At 41.1% G+C, this 23,553-nt stretch overlaps 1 protein-coding gene across 4 annotated transcripts in view; it reads left to right on the forward strand.

Moving 5' to 3' along the window:
* The first annotated feature begins 723 nt into the window (after positions 1-723).
* GREB1L (GREB1 like retinoic acid receptor coactivator) overlaps positions 724-23,553 on the forward strand; it is a 140,461-nt gene continuing 117,631 nt past the window's right edge. For 3 of the 4 annotated variants that reach the window (XM_032795792.2, XM_032795793.2, XM_032795794.2), the window contains exons 1-3: positions 724-806; positions 18,523-18,682; positions 18,934-19,131. In XM_032795792.2, coding sequence (XP_032651683.1) covers positions 18,526-18,682; positions 18,934-19,131 — 355 coding nt within the window. In that variant the 5' untranslated portion in view covers positions 724-806; positions 18,523-18,525. The remainder of the gene's footprint in view (positions 807-18,522; positions 18,683-18,933; positions 19,132-23,553) is intronic. The other variant, XM_075062964.1, reaches the window with a different exon arrangement.

Raw genomic sequence — 23,553 nt, forward strand, 5'->3', positions numbered from 1 at the left:
GTGATTATTTCTTGCAGTATCAGGTCTTAATCTGTAAAAGCAGCAAAGAATCCTGTGGCACTTTATAGACTAACAGACGTTTTGGAGCATGAGCTTTTGTGGGTGAATACCCACTTCGTCACATGCATCTGACGAAGTGGGTATTCACCCACTAAAGCTCATGTTCCAAAACATCTGTTACTCCATAAGGTGCCACAGGATTCTTTGCTGCTTTTACAGATCCAGACTAACACGGCTACCCCTCTGATACTTGAGGTCTTAATCTGGTTACCATTGCAGTGAGTAGCAAAGTTCCATTTGACCTCGGTGGTGATGGATCAGATCCTTACTCTGCAAAAGGAACGGATTCTTTTGTTGTTTAATGGCATAGAAGGAGCCACAGACATACTGCAGAAAGTGTCATATAGATTATATGGCCATTTAAAAAAAAACAAAACGAAACATTTTTCTTCTTTTTGTCAGCATGTATGTAAAGTGAAGAAAGTGCTGTAGGGTCTGTAAACGTATAATTAGGAACGGGATCTATCTGAGAAAATCTCTGTACTGACCAGTTTAGCCATATGTGAACTTTGATAGGCACATTTTAATGTCGTGTTGAGGCAGGTTTTAATGTCTTGTTGCAAACTGTATAATATGTTGGATCTGAACTGCCATCAATTATTTTGTTTTTTCCCCCCCCTTATTATTTTGCAGGTATTTAAGAACTTTAAACGACTTCGATAACGTGGCAACAGGTTGCCCTAAACTCTTAACTACAACCCTTAATCATGAATGCGTTTCAGAAAGGTTAAAAGGAATACAAGAAGGTACTGTACTTACCACATTCATTTTACAGAATATGTGATGTTTGTTTTTATATCCCTTTGTCTTCAACATCCACTTTTTTAAATCAGTGTTTTGAAAAATAGGAACGGTAAAAAGCTCTTTTATTTCTGAACTATTGTTATGAACTTATTCCAACTCTCCCCCAGTTGATTCACTTAATTAAAAAATGTTCACTAGAAAAGGCTTAACAGTATTGCCAAATATGTTCTTTTCTACGTATCAAAAATAGCCTCAGCTTTATTATTTTGTTACAATTATTTGATTTCACTGCCATCCTTTGCTTGATGTTTAACCTCATAACTCTGCAAGCCAAATGAATGCTTAAGAAGTTGTGTGCATATATGTATTATATGTGTATATACTACACACACACACGCTGTATGTTTTTTCTGCAATCTCAGAAGGGTTAAAACAATTTGGGTGGAGAATTTGAGTTCTCTAGTTGAATTTTACAGTTTATAAAAATAGACGTGCACTTCCAGTTGGGACCGTCACAATAGTGTTTTCTGATGTTGCTGTGATTGGGAGAGGTTTGACTTGTTCAAAATAGGACATTGGACTCCTATAGTTTCTTGTTGTATTTAAATGACCCAGCATTTCCAGGAGGCCAAAGATCTATTCCTGTTTTATGACCTGTTATATCCTTGGGGCAGGGGCTGCACTGAGGCCCAAAGAGCAAGAGGGTCATTGCCACAGTTCAGGGCCTAATTGTTGCTTCATGGTTACCACACAGATACCAAAACCTGCTCTCTGTAACACTGTAGCTGGGAACATCTGGAACATAGTAGTAGTCTTGAGAGGAAAAAAAGTCTCGTGCATTTTGTTTCACCGGGTGCTAGGAGGAAGCAATATTAGACTTTTTTGATATGGGAGGCAAATTCCGTGGCCCCTGAAGTTAGGCGACAACAATTGAAGAGGTCAAAGGACAGCTGAGTGGGGTCAATAAGACACCATGGGGTGTATTTTGTTACTTAGTAAAAGGAGCAGCATCCTAAAACCTTAAAGGATTCTCTTGAAAATCTATGTTGTGAAAAGGTTTTATTAGTCTGATGGCAAAAAGTGCTGATTTATCTATGGAATGCTTGCTTTTGTCTAAATAAAAGGATAATCCTTACCAAATGTTGTCAGCTATCATAGTGCAGTCATTACAGGTCTGAAAGGACCGTTTAAGTGTACTTTGGCTTCCCAAATGATGATCATTGTAATGTTTCTTTGTCTGAAAAGAATTCTGAACTATTTATTTGCTGAGGTTTTTTCCTTTGATATCAAAGTTAACACAGTAAGCAAAATATTTGAAAAAGCTGAAAGAAATTTTTTAATTAATAAACTAAAGATTTCTATTCCTTAGGGAGGTTTCTTAGCTTCTGTAAATTCTGTGTGTTTCTTCTGAGAGGAAAATCTGAAATTACCAGCACATAGTCTAATCTAAACTGTAGCTGTTTTTAATCCATTAATACTTGTTAAGTGAATGTTTAAATTTGTTAAACTAAGCTTTTATTTGTTTATTTAATTTGTTCTGTGTACCTGAATAAGAGAGAGAAATAGTTTTTGACTAAGGAATGCCTATAATTTATTTGGCATTATCTTTTTATTATCCACAAGTGATTAATTCTCAACGCTTTTCACTGAAGCAGATAGGAAATCAATGTCAGAGTCAAGACCTTGTGAAATATAAGAAAAGAAAATATAGTAAAGGTTGCCCTCTTTACAGGGAAGGGGTGGAGGAAAGAGTACCATATATGCATGTGGTAGAAAAAGGTTTTGCCACAGCTCACAACCCAAGGTCTCAGTTTTTTGACCTTACCATCTTATACAAGCAATCATACTCACAGTAGGAAGAAATAGGTGTTCACAGGAGGTGATGGTATTATTGTTATAACAACTATACTGTCTTGATCTTTACAAGAATACAGCAGGAAGAGTGGAGATGAAATAATCTGTGTAGCTGTGAAAGAATATCAAATATATATAGTTTCATATAGAAAAAAGAAATGCTTGTCTTTTTTGTGAAGCGCGATTGTCCAAAAGGTTTAATAATTAAACTTTTAAAAGTAATGTATACAGATGCTTGGCATGATTTATGTCAAGGTTAAGGCACCTTTAAACAAATATCTTGGAAAAGAGTAAACCTTCTAAAATGCAAATTGCCTATTAAACACAATCCTTGTTTAAATAACACTTAAGTTTGCTTCAAAACTGGCATATGCTATTAAATTTTCTTGATACCCCATTGTCTCCTGATGAGTTTAGGATGAAGTATATGTCTGAGGAGTGTGCAAGGGGGAGGCACAGCAAGTTGGAATGTCAGCCTTCATTTTGATTTTCCAGGCCTCCACCAATTACTGTTGAATTTCTGTACAAGAAAATAATGATGGAAAAACTAGTCTATAGTAAAAGATGAAAAAAATGTTATTTACACAAGTGGGCTGGATTTTAACAGAGAAACTAGATGGACCTGACTTTTCCAGGCTTGTACCAGATTACCAGTGTCTCTAAATACAAAGCTAGAGTCTTACAAACACATGTATAGGAACTTGTTAAGGCATACATATCCACCCAAGTTCACATATGTATTAGAAAAGCCATAGATTAGACTGACTGCACTAGTAGTTATGCTAAGATCTTTAAAATTGTTTGTGACAATGACACTTAACATGTATAAAATGGAGATCATATAGACTTCTGTAAAGTACTTAGCCATCCACTGAAAAGTGCTCCATAAGTATAAGGTATTCATTTTTTAAAAATGGAGTTTGACCTGCTAGACAGAACATTTTTACAGGTATCGTTTATATTCTATTGTGTAAATATGCAAGGTAAAGTATGATGAGGTGTATTTTCCTCCTATTGGATGCTGATATTTAATGGAAGTTTTATCTTCATGAATCAAAGTGTGAATAGAGCCTATGTGCGGGAATTATGACTAAGTGATGCTTGAGTGGCAGCCAGATTATGTCTAGATTGTAAATACCATTAAGAAATTTTATTTTGGGGAAAAACGAGTAGATGTACAACAAAATGTCTAAAGTAAATAATTTAGTCCTGTATAATTTCTTCCTCTCATCTGCAAAACCCAAATGCACTAGTTACCGTAGTGAATGACTATTTATAATTGGAACAATACAACCATTTGAGATTGTTTATTCATTCCTATATTACATAAATTTGTTTGGTTTAATTTTTTAGTTAAAAACACCCCCCACCCCAGCATGAACCATTGTATGACATTTTATAGTTTAGAAAACAAATACAAATCCTGAAAATAATTGTTTGTCTTGGGATTGCTGAGATGACCTTACCTAAGAGAGGTAGCACAAATGCAGATGGCTACACTTTTTAAGAAGCTTCTCTGTATTTACTGTTTTAGTTTTGTTCTGTTGGGTTGCCTCTGTGACAGAAAAACTGGTTTCCTGTGACACCTTGGAAGGTTGCACAGTGCCTACTAATGATTTGCATCCTTGATCTCTCTCAGCCTCTGGTAGTTCCAAATATTCTTGACAGATTTATTTGTTTTTACAGAAGAATTTCTGGTATTTCTGGAAAAAAGAGTAAGTAAAGACTCAACCTTGACACACGATAAATGCATGTTACATAGAAGAATAAATAAGAAAAGGCCAATAGGAAGAAATCCACAAAACATTCAGCATTTTTCTGATCATTTCCACCAGAAAGTAATGAGAGAGAAGGATTTATTTAATAGAAATGAAATGAACCATGTGGCCGCTATTACTCAACAGTGTAAGGCTGTTTCACAGAAAATTGCTCATCCAGCATTAACCTTGACATAATTTTGAGTTTAGTGGTTTAAGATCTCTGTATACCCATATTTTCTTTGTTTGCTTTATTAGTGCACTGTTTTTGGCAAAGAAATGGCCATGAAAACAGATGTCCAATAATTTTATTTTGTTGTTTTGAGCAATGGCTGAATGTGCTTAAAAGAAGTGTGATTTGTTAATATGCCTGTTGACTGCAGAAGACTAGTGGAATATCGCATACTAAAAGTAAAGGACAAAGTGTACTTTTTGTTCTGTTCATTTTTTTTAATGAAGAATTTTGAAGAAAGATGTTTATGCATTTGAAGAGAATTGTCTCTGAACAGTTCTTATTTATAAGCAGTTGAGGATCCAGTCAGAACTGAATTTATAAGTAGTTTGGCACAAACACTTAGCCAAAGATGTGTTTTCTAACTCCCTCAGTGATACTTTTTTGAAGCCTGATTAAAAACAAAGGAGAAAAGTATTTGTCAGCATTGTACTGTTTTTACACAAAGCCGTAAGGAATTGCTAATAAATTTGCTTACTTTTATCCAAGCCTGTTAGACACGGGAATTTGATTTTTCTGAGCTGTTTGTATTTTTTTTTTAATGTAAAGAATTATTTTGTGGATTTTTTTTTGTTTGTTTTCAAATTTCTTTTTAGAGGGGGAACATGAGAGAACAAACTTCGATTGTGTTTTTGGTAGAATTAGACAATTATCAGATGAAAAGGAGAAGTGAGATACCATGTGTCAAATCATTAAGTGCAATATGGCCAGTTTGTGCCACACTTCACCTCTGGCCCACTTTGGCCGCAAAATCTAATTCTTCCTGGGAGAATAAATAACACCAGCGTAAAAATGATGTTGAAGTGGCATAAAGCCTGATGCAGGAGCTCATGTGCCCCACAGCCACACCCTATCTGCTGCCGCGTAGTACGATAAAGTTTGTGTATTAGAAAAGAATGAGTATAGTTGAAATATCACTACTCCTGCTGATCGTGGGCTGCATTTTCAGTCCTTTGTGGCTATTACAGACCAGCCAAAGTCTATAACATAAGGTATGTCTACATCTATGCCATTGGTGGCAAATTATATGCAGCGTTTCTCAAATGCAGCCACTGTGGCCCCATGTAGCCACCAGGGGCTTTTCTTGTGCCCACAGCCTCCTGGGCAGTGGTTGGGGGGAGCAGCGGAGCCACAAACACAGGGCTGTCCTTAGCCATAGGCAGAACAGGCAGCCACCTAGGGCACCACTAGGTCTGGGAGCACCACTCTGCTGGGAGCCCGGACAGACGCGAAGGGCTGCTGGGTCCTAGAGAGAGCCGAATGCAGCACAGTCTTAGGGAGGGGATTGGCTGCTGGGAAGTCTCTGGGAAGACGTAGGGGAAGGAACTCACCAGGGCTGTCAGGGCTGTGTTGGGTGAGGTGCTGGGGGGGAGGTGAGGCTGACTGCCTGCCTGCTGAGGAATGACAGTGAAAGTGACTCACTTCCTCGCAGCCAGGATTGGAATGGTCACACACGGCTGGGCTGGGGATAGCCAGATAGCGTGTGCGAAAAATCAGAACAGGGGGTTGGGGTAGGATGAGCAGATATCCCACTTTTAAAGGGACAGTCCCAATTTTGGGATCTTTCTTATACAGACTCCTATTGCCCCCCACCTCCCATCCTGATTTTTCACACTTCCTGTCTGGTCACCCTAGTTGGGGGTAATTGGTGCCTATATAAGACAAAGTCCCAAATATCGGGACTGGCCCTATAAAATCAGGACGTCTGGATCTGGTCACCTTAGCTGGAAAGCGCGTCTCTCCCCCGGACTGGCAATGATCCATCTCATCTGGGGGGAGCTGCACAGGGCAGGATGAGCTGCTGTGGCTCCATGGGTGCCCCGTCCCTGAGATCAGATGCTGTGCTAACTTCATCATGGTCCGTTGGGCTGGCGGTGGTGCCCATTGGCGTGTGATCGGACCTGAGGGTTTGCTGCTGCGCCGACACTCTGCACCCCAAGAGATGGATTTATGGGGTCCTTGCAGTTTTCCACTCTCTTCTCTTCTACTGCAGCTGTTGAACCGCAGGCTGGAGGAGGTGAGCCAAGCATGAAAGCAGTACTGTGTTGCAATTTTGATGTCATTTGAGCAATTTGTTTGCCAAAAATGCTTGCTACATCCTGAATTCAATTCTCAATTTATATTTATATTTTTTTTTTTAAAAAATCAATATCTTAGCCAAAACAGAAATTAAGTTGTTGACATTATTTGTGACAAGTTTGGTATGGGGAGGGAGTGGGCAGTTTTCATCAGAGAAACAAAAAATGTTGACTGCTTTCCATATAGCGCTTTTACTGGTAAATAGAGCCCTCCAACAACTGTAATATGCTCATCTCCTTACTAGTGTATAGAACAGGGGTCGGCAACCTATGGCACATGTGCCAAAGGTGGCACACGAGCTGATTTTGATGACACAGCGGCGGGCTGAGCGGCTCAGCCCACCGTGCCCCGGAGTTCCGGCTGCTACCCATTGCCAACTTGGGGTCCGGCTGCCAGTGGCCATCAGTACACCTGCTTGCTGGCCTGAGACCCATGGACCTAGGCTGGCAGCTGGGACTGAGCAGGCGGCGGCTGAGACCTGGTGAGCCACTCACCCGCTGTCGGCCTTGGGTTCCATTCACATCAGCGGCAACAGCTGAGTGCGGACTAAATTCAATGAAATAGAAAACAAGAAGTAACTTAATGACAAGTGCTAAGAGAACTAGAGCAGTTGGTCTCCCGACCTTTTTCTCTGGCAGAGCGCCAGATTGAAGGATGCGGTGGCAGATAGCATCTGCTGGAAAATGCTGCAAATATTCAGCAGCATGTAGTGTCTCAGAGTGTCGGCGGCCGAAATGCCGCTGAATTTCGGCAACACATTTCGGCAGTTGCTGCGTTCTCCGGCGTAAGCGGGTGCACTTGAGAGGCCCTGTGCGCGCTCTCGTGGTGCCCACGGGGCACCCGTTGGGGACCCCTGACCTAGAGAGGTCCTCCTGAAGCAATGGTGATCATATTGATTTAAATGACTTGAACTGTAGGAAGAATTGAAGTTGTTGCACATGCAAAAATCGATTGCATGGGGATTGTTAGCATGTTAATATCATACAGCAACTTGCACTCATTTTCTACTGACATTCCTTAAAGTAGCATCAGAGAGAACGGAGTTTTCGCAGAACAAGCTCAATTAAAAAACTAATCTCCGCTCCTACGAGAACTCTGCCCCTGCTCCGCAGGGGGGAAATTTTGACGGTCTTGCTATTCTTTGCAATAGACAAGACATCACTTATGTTCTTGTCATACGATGACATTATTACTTGTTTTTGCAGCCAAAAAGCCAAAAGGATTGCTTTAATTAAAATGTAATCCTTGTTTCAATACCTCTTCATATTAAATTTCCAATAAAATGTGAAAATTAAAAAATTATTTGCATCATTCTATGAATCAATCAGAATTTTTTTCTTTTAGTGCTAGTTCTCAGCATTACAGTGTGCTTAATTAGTTAAACTGATTTTAGTTAATATGCATGTGGCAAGTTTTCCAATACTGTAAGCTTATGTTCGTGTTGCTAAGAGCAAGACAGGCACAGGAGCACCAGTTTAATAATCCCGCCTAGGGCACCATAAATCCTAAGGACGGCCCTGCACAAACACCAGAGGAGCAGGTAGCCAGTGTGGGTTTCCCATCTTCCCAGGGACAGTGGGGGTCAGGCTTCTGGCTTCAGCTCTGGGGTGGCAGGCTCTGTTCTCCAGCTACACAACAGCAAGCTCCATCCTACGGTTGTGGGGCCTCAGGCTCTGGCCCCAGCCTCAGGCTCACCACCCCATCGCCCCTGGGCCCCTGCTGTCTTCCTACCCATCTCCCCATCCAAGGCTTAATTTGTCCTCTGACTTACCAGGGTTGCGTAAGTCTGTTGTTAAAAGTGGTATTTGTATGTTTGTTAATATCACTTTTCACTATCTTCTAGCTCTCACAGCAGCAGACTTGATAAGTGATATTAGCGAACATACAAATATTGCTTTTCACAGAAGCAGACTTACTAGCTAGCAAATTGTAAAAAGAGAAACCAAAAAAAGCAAAAAACCAAAGAACCAACCAAGAACAAAAGACAAGAACATGCAAAGCACCTTATTTGTGTTTCTAGTCTCTTTAGATCCAGTAAAGAATACATACAACTGTACACTATTTTTATTATTAGGTCTGCAAAAAAACCCACATACAGACACTCCCTGACTTACACAAGTTTTCCGTTCTGGAACACCTTGCATAAGTCAAATAAATTACACTGATTGGACCTGTATGTGCATATTTATTTGTGTTTTTTTTCCTAAAATTACTTAAGTATTTTAGGAAAAAGTGTGAGAGTAGCCACCAGCAAGAGTTCGTGGCCACACTCTTGAGGCCACCAAAATTTTTGTTGTTAGAACCCCTGAGGGTCTGTGTAGCTACAAGTTGCAGTGAAAAGTGAGCTGCAGCCACAGGTGGTGTGTAGCTCCCCGCTGCAGCAGGGAAAGACTCCATCAACACAGAGCTGCAGGAGCCTTTCCCTACTGTCTCACCTCGGTCAGAGCCTTTTCCCCGCTACTGGAGCCTTTCGCTTCAGAGGGGAAGGACTCTGCCAGTGGGGAAACAGGACGCTATGCTTTGTTATAGACTGGGAGGCACTGCTTGGTCATGTACAGAGCCATGTGAGGTAATTACCATAACGTTCTGGCATGTCTTTACTTAACTAAGCAGTGCTTCATTGTCTACACTACTAGGGGTGTGTGAAGTGTATGTATTACATCAAATCTTTGCAAGGAGTGTAGACGTACCCTTTGAGTAGCCCTCAGACCAGATCATAATCATCTTAGTTTGCAACTGGGGAGATTTAGGTTAGCTATTGTGTGTGGGGAAACTTTCTACATCTAAGGAGAGTTAAACACTGGAACAGACTGACTAAGAAGATTGTGAAATCCCTGTCATTTGGAGGTTTTTAAGAACAGGTTAGACAAATCCCTGACAGGGATGGTCTAGGTATGCTGATCCTGCCTCAACACGGGGAAAAGACTAGATGACCTCTTGAGGTCATTTCTGTGATTCTGTATAAAATATAGTATGCACATAACTAGCTGTGTACTTTCATGTTACGATACTTAGTAGTTCGTTCATTCATTTCATAGTCAAAATATTTGCCTTAAAATTGAGCAAAAGTCAGTCATCACTTCAATGCCTGTTTTGCCCTTTTAAGGACAACAGAATTCGGTCCAATGTTATAAATTTAATTTTACTTTAAAATGGAAAGTACTCTGTTATATACGTGTGTCTTAAAGTTCTTTTAGCACCACATTGCTTCTATTCAGACACAAGTACCATCCTTCGCACAACCCCTGCCTAGTGTTTTTGCTCTACGAGAACTTATGTTGAGTGTTCACATAAATAAACTAGTGGAGTTAATGTTTTTCTTTTCCTTCCTTCTATTGTTGTTGTGCCTATTTACTAAGGAAAACTGCATTCCATGAATCTTGCAATGTGCTTCATTCCTAAATCACCTCTATGCCATCTAGGAATGTCCGATCCCTCAGAATAACCAGCTGGTTGGTTACACCAGCTTTCCAGTCCCTTTCTGCCATAACAGGAACACAAAGGGGTTGGATTGGGACCAAGGATATGGCCCTTGATTTGACTTGGATCATAACCTGAAGTCCTGAAATATCGGCAAAAATTCTCATCTGGTAATGTTTCCTGTCCAGGAAGTACAGAAATCTCACTAGAAGATCCCCAGCTCAGTTTTGAAGACTCAAGCAGTTTAGATAAGATTATGAACTACATCTAATTTTATGCATAAGGCTCTATATGGGACTACCTAAACTACATAAAATTACTACGGAGCATAGTGACACATTTTCAAAATATCAAATGAAAACAATCTGGAGCCACCGGTTGCCCACCACTGTGAACAATTTTACTGGATAAGACTTTGCTATTGAATTCTTTGCCTTTGTTGCTTATCGTAGGATGGGTGTAGATTATTTTCTGCTATATTGGAGTCTATATGATCCCCATGCATTATGATTAGGTGAGAATCAACTGACCTTTGACCAAAACCGTACTGGAAAAGACTCTTCAAATGTTAGTGAAGTGAGAAAAAATTCTGGTGATGAAAATACTCTCAAATTTGAGTGGTCCTCCATGACCTGTTTACTTAATAAGCAAGTCTTTTTCCCAACTGCTAGGAACAAGGCTGGTTACCTCTTTTAGACGTAAAAGCCTCCACTTCTAGCTCTGAGAAGGGCAAACTGTTTGCTAGCTTTTGTCACCTCTGCTGTATGTGTTTGTATGATAAAAATAGAAAGAGAACCTAATGGTACAGTACTGTAGGAAAAGACAACGTTTTAAAAACAAAATCCCATCCAGAGCATCAAGTAAAAGGAATGATACTGTATTGATGAAACCCGTACAAATTACTAGATACAAGCTAAACAGCAAATTCCAAATAATATGTTACAATCAGTTTTTGGTGTTCCTTTTCCTGTGAGCTTCCCTTTGTGGTATAAAAGCCATAAATAGACCCAGGAGTAGCTTAGTGCATTTGCCAACGAACCACCTTTTCTTTTGAAAGGAAATTTTCCCTCAGGGTTAGACTAGATCAGATCCTCTGATTATGCATTTTAGAGCACACTGTTACGTTATTAGGCTAAAAGCCAGGTAAGGACTTTGATATATCCAAGCTAGAGTAGAGTGTTTGTAGCAGATTTTGAATTTGTTATCAGGGCAATTGTAAAATTGCTTAAAAAACCCCCAACTCTAACTTCATCAAAAACCCCACCTCAATTCCTCTTCATAGTCTTTGAGGTCATGACCCACCCAGAGGCCAAGCGATGTGTATATCTAGTTAATACTGTTGACCTGATTTATTCATTAGCAGGGCCTTCACTTAATGCATGACTTTTACCCTGAAAAGTTGCTGAGTAACATCACACTTTCCTTTTCAACAGATCTCATAGTATGTGTGTTCAGATGTATACCTGCCTGCTTTTCTGACTAAAATAATTTTTAAATGCTTTTTACTCCTGCTGACACTGCAGAGCCAATACTGTAGAACTATGAATAGAACTCCATATGCATCACCATTAGTGTTGGCAACTAAATTCCAATGTCTTACACCTATGCAAGCCTGTTAAAAGCAGTGGGACTGCACAGATGAGATCCTTGCTTGAAATGACAAGGCTCTTCTTAGAGTTGAAAGGAAGATGGTCTGCAGTCATGGTGAGCAAGCCACCACATATTTTTCTGTGGCGTTCGCTGGACAGTTTGGAGATACAGCCCTAGAAAATGAATCCTTTTGAAATGTTAAATGATATTAGCTCAAATTTTCCCCCTTAATGAAAGACAAGGAAGCTGGAATGATGAAGGCTGCTGCAAATCATGGATTGTCCCCATAAGTAAATCCAGTGTTTCGCTTGTTATTGACTCCTGGTATAAAAAAAAAAAACTTTCCTCATTAGGGAGCAGGTGATGAAATCTCAAACACATCTGCCTCTCTGTTCCATTACAGGGCCTCAGTAGTGTGGTGCGAGCTCAAAGACCCTGTCCAGCTCTCCTGGACTGTTGGTGCAGGAATTAAGATAAATCTTCCAGCTGCCTGTAAATGCTGTACAGTGAAGTTTTCAGCTATTGAATATCACTATTACATGAGGGAGATTGGTTCTGTTGTGTTTTTGCACTGTCCAGTGCTGGCAGGGTCCTAAGACCTCCCTTGTGCAACAGACAGCACAAAATAGTCATGATGTGTAGGACCTGGAGCACCAAAGCTATAGCCATATATTCTCATTCTAAGTGTAAAATGTGTCTCAGAGACTAGCTTCAGCAAACCATGGATGAACTTGACTTGTATGCACTACTCCTCTTAAAGAACAGATTTCTGCTGATATTTTATCTTACAGGGATATATTAACTTTCAGGTTACAGGAGGCGAATTTGATCTTCCTGGAAAATCATAGAGCTATACGAGGACCTTTTATTTTTCTTCAGAAACTCTACAATTCACCAAACCACTTTAAAGAAAACCATCTCTGAGCTCGTTTGTAACCAGTTATTCATTTTGTTCTCAGATTTCAGTCTCCCACCTTAATTTCCATAACGTCCCATAAATGAGCAATAGCACTCTTTCTTCTCTCATTCTGATCCTTGGCTTGTCTATCAGTCTCTCTTCACCAAATTATGTTTTCCTAAGCTGTTTTTCATACGCAATATTTTTGTTTGCCCTTTCCAGGTCAAAATCCACTCAGATATAAAGCTGTAAGATCTTGCACAGGGTGACTGAAAGGACAGATGATTTTCCCTTTCCTCGGTCTCCCTTTCATTTCAGGTACTATTTCAATTCATCCTTTTATTCAGTGAGATAGAGCACTGCAAATGAGACCTGGAAGGAAACACTGTAGCCCTCTTCTGAAAAGGTGTGATAATGATGGACATAATCATTGCCTGGCAGATGGTGGTGATGAGGCAGAAGCAAAAAAATTTTTTTTGCGAAGAAGTACGCTTCAGAATGGCAGAGTCTGGGAGGTGAAGATGAACGCATACTTTAGAGGATGGAAGAAAATGCAGCACTTTTATGACTCTTACTACAGGAAATGTGGATAAGATTTGAGGCAACCAAAGCGAAAAAAAGTTTCTACAAAACCTTTGGCTTCACTGGCATTTTTTCCATGGGTTTGCTAAGGTGTTAGAGAGCTTTCAGGCCTGTAAGGAGTTGTCGTCGCACAATGACGATCCCTGGTCTAGAGCGGGGGCTCTCAACAAAATTTTTGGTGGCCTCAGAGTGGCCACCAACTCTTGCTGGTGATCACTCTGACAATTTCTCTTAAAATACTTAATTAACTTTAGGAAAAACAAATATGCACATGACCAAATTATTGCAATTTTATTTGTTTTTTTGCAGACTCAATGATAAAAATAATGTACAGTTCTCTATTCTTTACTGGACCTAAGCACAATAGAAACCCCTCCCTGCCTCCATTCCCCACTATGTCCCCCCATAATCCAGAGCTCCCTTCTGTGCCCTTGTACCCCAGGCTGACCCCACTCCTTGCCTTTTGACTACAGTGCTCTGTATGGTTGCCCACCTGTAAGGCCAGCCCCACTGGAGCCCCAGGGGGAGGGGAGGAAAAGCCCCGCAGCACCACTGCCCCTGAGAAAGTGGGTCAGGTGCAGAGTCCAAGGTTCCTTCCCCACTACATACACTAGCCCCACGTGTCTGCAGAGATGCTGCCCGGAGGCCCCAGGAGGCTGTGCAGTGCAGGGTGCTGATCCCTTGCTGGTGGTGCCAGCAAACTCCAAGGCTGGGGGCTGCAGGAAGGGGCTGCTTTGCTGCACTCCCCCACCTCATCTCCACCCAGGAGATTGTTGAAGCCACAGAAAAATCTGCTGGTGACTGTATGCAGCCGTGGTGGTCGCATATGGGAAATATTGGTCTAGTGGCCCTAACAAAAGATTGACTGAACTGACTGGCTATATAAATAGCAGTGTAAAATTCATGACTTTGTCAGAAGTACCACCTGTATAATAATTTTTAAAAAGACAGCTGAGATTCTAGAGCTCAGTTCTGTTGCAAAGGGTGAATTCTGCAGCAGTTTCAGTGGCTGTGGAATTGGGGAGTGCTTGAGGCTCTGTATGTTAACATGATACATGTTCAACTGGGAGCCCTATGACTCTTGTACTCCTGTTATCTCAGAGACATGGTGTAACAGTTTAAGTTTATTTTCAATAGCAGGGATATTCTTCCCTACCCCTTACTTTAGCGTGGAAAGAATGCACAGTATATGTGTAAATCATCCTCATTTTGGGCCTGCCTCCCAAACTTTCTTCTCCATTTCATTACTTCTGTATAAGCCAGTATTCCAGCATCTTGCTCTTGTCCAGAGCTCTAGCCAGGATTATACGGGGTCCAAGTAAAGCTATCAACAACCCCCCGATAGGCCTTGGGGTGGGGTTGTGTCTCTGCAGCAGTATTTTAAATCAGGTACATCACGTATGTGTCCTGACAAACAGACAGTTCTTGCTCCTTTTCCTCTTCCTTCTCCCAAATCCTGTTTTATCCGTCTGTCTCTTTAGTGCACCACCCTGACTGTAGTTTATCTGGAACCCATATGGCAAATCTTAATTTTTAATTCCCCTGTTACAGTCTGATCTTTTCTCTCTTAGTCCTCCTGCTTTTTTAGTCTGTCTTAGTCCTCAAATTCATGCCAGGCAGATTCCAAATATTTGCTAGCTCTGTACTGTGCTCTGGTTTTCCTTCTCTGCACCCAGCAAGCTAGTACTCCTATAACCCTTAAGCATCATTTTCTCCTCTCTTCTCCTCCTGCCAACAGAGGTGAGCTAAGGCCATCCTCACATGATCTTTCATAAATCTGTATTTCTCCCTCAGGCCTGCCAACATGTGTTGGGTGCTTGAGCATAAGAGAGGGAAAGACATGGAGGAGTTGCCATCACCTCCTACTGATAGAGAAGAGCAGCCTTTTAAAAAAGGCTGAGAGTCACTACTCATTCTCAGCTCTCCTGCAGAGTTTGGGCATGTGACAACAGCTCAGCTTGTGTTTGTACTGTGCTTTAGAAGAGGTAAACTATTTAAAGTATTGAATATTAATGTTATTACTGTTGTCTCTAGCAGTGTTGTGGTTCAGTCCTTGTGAATCACCCGGTTGTCAGCCCCATGAATTACTCACACATTTAGGGGGAAGAAAATAAAATTTGCAACAGAACCATGCCTTTATTAGTATGTTCAGTAGAACAAACACAAGGTTATTAATGTCCTGAATCACTCAAGATGCCATAGTTTTTTGGGGCACCCAAACAAATAATCTAAATTAGGCAAACTAACCTAGACAGTGGCTTGCTGTGCAGGCTGCTGAATGCTAGGACCTACCCGGACTCCCATTCCTTGCAGAGGCTTCCCTACTACTTTTCTGAGGAGCCTTGCCCTTTTAAAGTTCCCCTGAACTACAAGCAAGGCCCAGCTGTCCCAATTGCCTCAGGCTTTGTTAAGAAGTCAGCTGCCTTATTATATCTTTCTGCTGTAAGGGATTAACTCCTTGGGCACTAGCTTCCCCCTTCTATCATAGCAGAAGCTACCCTTCTTAGTTCAGCCAAGCTTCTCTTATTAGTGCTGTTAGACCAAGAATTGTCAGTGGGCACCCCACTGCCGCTGTCCACCTGCCACACAAAATTGAAAACAAGTCTCTCTCCTAACTCACTGTCTTGCAGTGACCAGACCAACGTTTTCACAAACGTTCACAAACACCATCCTTTATCAACCACAGTGTCCAATCTGTCTTACCTGCTTTCTCTCAGCAAACTAGAAATGCTGCTATACTTATATTAATCAGTCTTCTGATATAGTTCCATGACATCATCATCATCCACCAACAAGGCTCTTTATGCAGATCCTACTGTACCTCATTTTCCACAATAACTTAAACAGACTATGCCTGTTACAGGTAGAGGAGAGTTGTCCTGTGTATAAAATGCATTACTTGATTATTAATAATTTCCAGAATTTGAAAATAGTCACGCTGCTTATCATAGATCCATATTTATGATAGCATAAGCATGGTTGGGAGCATGGGCAGAATTAAGCTTTAAAGCTGTTTCTTGGAAACTTCTGAATTTTGAGACTTTCAGAAGTTCAGGGTTTTTTAATATACCATTCTAATAAAGTTCTTTTTGCTGAAGTTATGTAGATACATAAATATTGTACGAATTAAAGATGATATGCTTACAGCAGACATGACACACATTTTGGAAGTAAAGAAATTAAATACCAATAAACTTAACTATACATACTGGGTGAAATTCTGCCCCCATTGAAGTCAGTGGAGTTTTGCTATTGACTCTGTTGGAGTCAAGATTTCACCCACCATGTGTACAAACATATGCCACAGGCAGGTCACAACAACATTAGTTCTGCTCCAGTAAGGATGTCAACTTTCCAGCACCTCTTTCCCCACCCTGCCTCCCCAACAATGTTTTACTGTCACCATATGTATGCATGTTACTTTACAAATAGAATGAAAACAGCAGTCTGTCTTGGTACTTCTATGGACGCCATATCCTTCTCAAAACACCTCACAATCTTTTTAATGTATTGACCCTCACAACGTTCCTTGGAGGTAGGGAATTGCCTTCATCCGTATTTTATAGATGGGGTGCTGAGGCTTAGAGAGATTGAGTGACTAGCCCAAGGTCACACAGGAAGTCTATGCTAGAGCAGGGATTTGAACTCAGGTCTCCCAAGTTCTAGACTAGTGCCTTACCACAGGACCATCCTCCATGTCTGAATGTCTTTCCTGACATATTTAATACTTTATATAGCGCTTTTCATCAGTAGTGTTTAAAGTGCTGTACAAAGGCGGTCCCATCATTACATTCATTTTACAGATGAAGAAACTGAGGCCAGAGAGGTTAAATGGTTACCTAGCAGGCCAGTGGCCAAGCTAGAAGCAGAACCCAGGCCTCCTGAGTCCTAGTCCAGTGCTGTATCCAGTATGGCATATTGCTTCCCTAGTCACAGAAATAGATGACCTTATTCCCCTTCCACCTTCCTGATGTCAAGTGGTAGCTTGTTTTGCACTTGTTCCTTTTTTGTCTGATTAAATAAATAGACAAAAGTTAACTTAGTTGGAATAAAATCCCCAGTATTGCCTATTATTAAAGGTTGCTGAGTTGTCATTGTGTCTCTGGAATACATACTGTGTGCTGTGAAGACCCAGTCAAATGATAGAATTATAATTTGGCATGTCTTTCCCAATTCTCTGTACAATCTTCCTTGGCTGCTCTACTACTAAATGTTTAAATCTGAAAGAGTATTGAGCACCAGTAGAGAGAGCGGTGCAGTAGATCACAGCTGCAAACTAGCACTTAAGAATGCAGAACAAGTTATGATTTAAAGTGCAATTTGTCCTTAACTAACTTCATATATTTTAATACATTCCCTATCGAATAAATGAGCGGAAAAATTAACTCTTGAGAAATTTGATTGGTTAAATGTTTGCTGTGAAAAATATAATGTATAACTTAAAATAAAAACATTTCACAGCTTTGTATATTGTACTGATGTTTGTATTCATTGTGTGATGAAAACTTGTTATATCATCGTATGACTCAGTTGTCTAGTCATAATTATATTGATAATGTTGATAAGTACAGAAATACTATAAACCCTGCCACTTGGAGTGTATTAACCTTGAATCCTTTACCAAAAAAAGGTAAAGAATCCTTAGAATGAAAATACTGACCTTTCAGATACTTTAACTTGATATTGGCAGTGACAGACTAAGATGCTTGTGCGTACAATTGCTCTGGTAACATAACTTCTCCATAAATATAGTCATGCTGCTACACAGCTGGACAATTACTGAAATAAGTTAATTTGTAAATTCTGCATGTTCCTGTGTTCTCCATCACAACCAACCCTCTCAAATCCCAGAAGATACAGGTAAAGAGAATAAAAGCCAGATTGTATACCTTGTGTACTAAAACTCAGTTCACATCACTTTAGATGATTTTATCTGCCCTCCATTAAATTCTGCATCAGATACACTCTTGAAGTTAAGGTAAAATTTAAGGGGAATTAGTATATAACCAATGTATTTGAGATGGGCTAACTGCAGTAAGTAGCTCTTACTGAAACAAGCAAATAATGGATGCTTCCAAACCCAGACAGGAACAAACAGGAACAAACTGTACTATTTCAAGATGTTTTTTTCACTGCATTTTGCATTAACTACTAACTGCTACTGCAAATGTTGATCTTTCATGGGTACTATATGGGCTATTCATTCATTCATAAATGATCTGTTTGGACAAATGGTATCTGTGTATATATTTCCCTACTCCCTTAAAGGCACCCTCCCCGCCCCCTTTTTTTTTTTAATTTGGTAGATCATGGGGAATTCATATGCAGGGCAACTGAAATCAGCCCGTTTTGAAGAAGCTCTTCACAACTCTATAGAAGCCTCTCTGAGATGCAGTAGTGTTGTTCCACGGCCAATCTTCTCTCAACTCTACCTGGACCCGGATCAACCTCCTTTCCTGCCAGACGGTAACTATGCAAATATGACACACTTCAATTTGTCATTTTTTTTCTGTAAAGGGGCCCTCAAGCACTAGGGGACTGATTATAAAATATTACAGTTCAGTTAATTCTTTGACAAAATCCACGTGCCTTATGACATAAGATTAATCTTTTGTGCCTCTTAAAAGAAAGAGGGTTGTGGTATTTTGTTTTCAAGCATAGTATTGCTTTGAACTGCTGTGAATGTAGAGGTGATTCTGTTTTTGTATTCTTTTCAGATGTGAAACCAAAGGTGGAAGAATTGGACAAAGAGTTGGTACATCGTTACACACAGAACGGTAGTCTGGATTTTTCTAATAACCAAACTGTTAATGAAATGGAAGACGAAGAGGAAGATGAAGACATGTCAGATTCAAGTAGTCCACCAATCCCATATTCACAAAAACCTGCCCCAGAAGGGTCTTGCACTACTGATGGTTAGTTCTCATTCCTGTGCTTAAATCAGTTCTCACTGTAATCTGTAGTATTTAAGGTTAGAAACTAGTAATAATGGAAACTGATCAAATGAATATGCTGAATTGTGATATTGCCTGGTGACCAAGGGAGTGATTTTTATAAAGGGACCAGTAGTACAACCTTTACTCGCATGAGTAGTCCTGCTCAGAAATTTGGAACTGTGATCTATGATTATAGTCTATAAAAATTATACCAGTTGACTTGCATGAGTAACTAACAGACAGTCGGCCACAACCTTTTATATGACTTTATAGAATTCCGGAAGATTTTAAAATAGCTGTTTAAAAATATAGCTAACAGTGATCAGGGCAATTTTGAAATAAGGGGGTTTGATACAGGATATAAAAAGGGATGTATTATTTGTGAGAAGTGGCTAAGGCTCATTATGGCCCTTATTTAGCTACTAAGGGCCAAACAGTGAACGTCTTCCTTACATTAGGAAGTATTTACTCAGGTGAGTATTATCATAGACTTCAAAAGGGGTGCTCACATGAGTATCTGCTTACCAGTGTAACAGGTGCAGGGTTGCCCCTAAATTTTTTAAAAGGATAAGCAGAATTGTTGACAGTGCTAATTACTCAAAATATGAGCAGTAAGGAAATGATGTTGGATATTATGTGGATAGAATTGTTGGGGAGATTGTTGTTAAGAGTAAATATTAAATAACTGGTTTACATTGTTATTGATATATCCTACAGACCTAAAAATTCCTTTAAAAAAGAACGTATTCATAACTATTATATAAACTTATTTATGTTAATGTTAAATTTCTGCTGGTTGTTGGCCTCTTTGCAGTAGCTGTTGTATATAGCAGCTGTTGGCAAACAATGACTATTTAACATCTGAAATTACCAGTTTTCTTCTTATACTTAGAACAGAATTTCTGTGGTAATTGGTGGCTGTAATGGGTTTGGGACTCACCACCTGGCACCTCCTGCTGGTAACTCTGGGAATTAGCTTGCTTTCAGCAGAGTGCCCCCTCCTGGTGGTGTCCTATCTGATGTTCTGCCCTCTATTGGTGTCTCTGGACCCGCGTTGCTCCCTGCTCGGCGGCGTCCTCTTCAAGGCCACTGCCCTCTGGCAGTGCCCCTTAGTCCATCTGCACCCCCTTCCAGGGATCAATCGTCAGCAGTCCTCCAGTCAAGCCTTCATGTGCAACCACCCGCCCTCAGAGTCTAATCCCTCTTGGCAGGGATCTGGTGTGGTCTGTAATGGCCAGTGAGTGGATGTACTGTAAGGAGGAAAGGGGGGGGACCCAGGCCCGCCCTCTACTCTGGGTCCAGGCCAAGGGACCCTCTGGCATCAGTCTCGCTGTTCTCCTCCTTTTTCTCCTCCATCTGTTTCCCTGGGCCGCTTCTCCTACGGCCCCTTGCACCCACTAGGCCTTCCCCTCAGGGCCTACAGCCTGGCAGCTAGGGGCTAGAGCCTTCTAGCCTCCCTGAGCCTACCCAGCACTGTGGTGTCTGCAGTGCTAGTCTCCCCCCTGGAGACTGACCTTCTCCCTTTAAAGGCCTGGGACAGACTGACTGCTCCCTTCTCTGGGCAGCGTTTATATACATCTGAGCCTGGCCCTGATTGGCTTTCTACAGTCTGGGCCTTGATTGGCTCCCTATAAGCCCTTTTCCAATTGGCTCCCTGTCTGTGCAGGCCCCCTGGCCTGCCCCAGCCCACTCTCCCAAGGAGTGGGGCAATCTGCCCCGCTACAGTGGCAAATGTTGACTTTTTAAAAAAAATTCTTATATATTGATCCCTTTTGGATCAATCTGTCTTAGATGGGCATGCTTGTTCTCCAAACAAAGGAACCCCAAAAGCCTTGAATCCAAAAACACTGGGCTGTTATCAGAAATTAGGGAAAGATATTGAGAGAGGTTTGTTGTGATGTACTATTCACATTGGCTGGTGTTTTCAGAGGTTTTTTTTGATTACTTTTAGATTTTAGACATGGGAATGGCACAGAAACTAAGTTGGTCTCATTGGTTGATGGTCTTGTAGCAACAGACCAAGATCAAGTGGCTATGTTGATTCACTTAGATTTGTCACAGCATAGGATGCCATTTATTCTGATGATGCAGCATTGGAATGTCTGTGTAACTTGGCAGGGATAGATACGGTGGCTTTGTTGTTTTTTCTCCAAGTGGACTCCGATAGCCTTTGAGCAACTGTTTTCCTGCTCCTAGGTTCTCTCATTGGAGTACTTCGGGGTTTTATTTTTCTTCCTGTTCAGCATGTGAGACTATTTGGGGTGATGTGTCCTCAGAATGTTGGTGGAATTTAGTTCTGTGCCTCCGTTTCACAGGAGTGGTTGTTTGCATTCCCAGTGACTGGCCAAGGTCAGGACTTGAATGACAGCAAGCTGGTAGAAGTACACCCAGTTAAAGCCATAAAGCAACAGTGGTGGATTGTGAGAAACAACCTGAGCAGATGATGGAAGTGATTTTGGTCCCTTCAGGTGCGGTGTATGCCTGTCTTTGGTTGCTAAGTTGTACAACCTTGGGGACCTGTTGGATCCTTGGCTGCTTCTAGCTGTCTAGACAGCAGCAGTTGTCAAGAGTGTTCCTTTTCATATATAAACTGTGCCATAATCATCCATGCCTTTCTCACCTCCAGTCTGGATTACTGCACATGGCTCTCTTTGGGGCTACACTTGAAGACTTGGGGGTACTTTTAGTGCAGGTTGGTGCTCAGATGCCAAGGTGCTGAGTGCGATGTAAACATCTACACTATCCCTACATATTATACTTAGTAGGGTTTCACACATGGAGCACTTTACATCCATATTCTTTAGTTTGTACTTCCTTCAAATTCATTTGTGTATGCAATTCTATTTGTTGGCTTTGACCTACAAAGCTCGCTTAGATTTTGGGTCCTGGTTACCTGATGCTGAGACTCAGTATTGACAATTGAGATAAGCTGAGGTGTTGAAGATGGCAAGTCCCTAGATGTCTGTTTCTGGAAAAGGTGGAGGAAGGTGTGGTTTCAGTGATGGGTTCTTGACCCTGGAACTTTCTTTTCTCTTTGGTCTGACAGAGCAGAAGTGTAATGATATTGCGTGGTTGCAAAGCCTTTCTGTGTGGGAGCTCATCAATTGGAAATGACAGGGGAAGAGAAGATTGAGTTTCTTAGTCGATCACAGGATGACTGTGCCTCCAATGTGATGTGGTCATGAAAAAGGCAAATGTTGATCCTAGCATGTATTTCCAGTAGAGATGGGGAAGTATTAATGCCAGTGTACCAAGCACTGGTAAAACCTTGTCTGGAATGCTGTGTACAGTTCTAGGCACCCGTGTTCAAGAAAGCTGAATTCAAACAGGAACAGATGCATAGAACAGCTACTAGGATGATCAGGAGAATGGAGAGTTTCCTTTTTTGAAAGGAGACAAAAAGATCTTGGCTTGGTAACCTGGCAAAATGAAGGCTGAGAGAGGGATATTTTTGCTGTCTGTGGTATTTCTAAACAGCTCTTGACAGTGTGTCAACCTGGGCTGTGAGACAGTCTTGTGGTGGCAGGGTTTATGCTAGCGCACTGGAAATAGCAGTGTGGATATTTGGCTCAGGCAGCAGCTTGAGCTTGGGCTGTAGGGCAGGGGCTCTCAGACTTTTTTACTGGTGACCCCTTTCACTTAGAAAGTCTCTGAGTGCTACCCCTCCCAAATTAAAAATATGTTTTTCTATATTTAACACCATTATAAATGCTGGAGGCAAAGCGGGGTTTGAAGTGGATGTTGACAGCTCGCAACCCCCTATGTAATAACCTCGTGACCCCCTGAGGGGTCCCGACCCCCAGTTTGAGAACCTCTGCTCTAGGGTGTGGGGCGAGCTTCAGAGTCCAAACTCCAGCCTGAGCTGTAATCTAAAAGCATCATCCACACAGCTATTTTAAAAATATTAGCGCAAGTGCTAGTAGCACGGGTGTGTGGACCCATGGTGGGAGGCTCACTCCCAGATGCTGTGTAGACGTACCCTATAAATACATAAAGGGGGTAAAAGATAGGGAGGGAGAAGAGCTATTTAAGCTAAATAGCAGTGTTGGCGCTACCGGATATAAATTGGCCATGAATAAATTTAGGCTGGAAATTGAAAGAAAGTTTCTAAACATCGAAGGAGTGAGGCTCTGGAACAGCCTTCCAATAGGAGTAGTGGGGGCAAACAACGTAACTAGTTTTAAAATGGATTGTGTTGCATTTATGAATGGAATGATATGACAGAGTTGTCCAGAATAGCCGAGGATTAGACTCAGTGACCCAGGAGGTCCCTTTCAGTTCTATGTCTCATGTTCCTGTTAAGGGTTTTCCTGAAGATGCTGGGTTGGTGGGGAGGGATTTTATTTTTTGATTGTTGGAAAAGGAGAGGGAAGAAACTTTAAAACATTGCTGACATTTCAT

The sequence above is a fragment of the Chelonoidis abingdonii genome, chromosome 2 (genome assembly GCF_003597395.2).
Source record: "Chelonoidis abingdonii isolate Lonesome George chromosome 2, CheloAbing_2.0, whole genome shotgun sequence".
Classification (NCBI taxonomy): domain Eukaryota; kingdom Metazoa; phylum Chordata; order Testudines; family Testudinidae; genus Chelonoidis; species Chelonoidis abingdonii.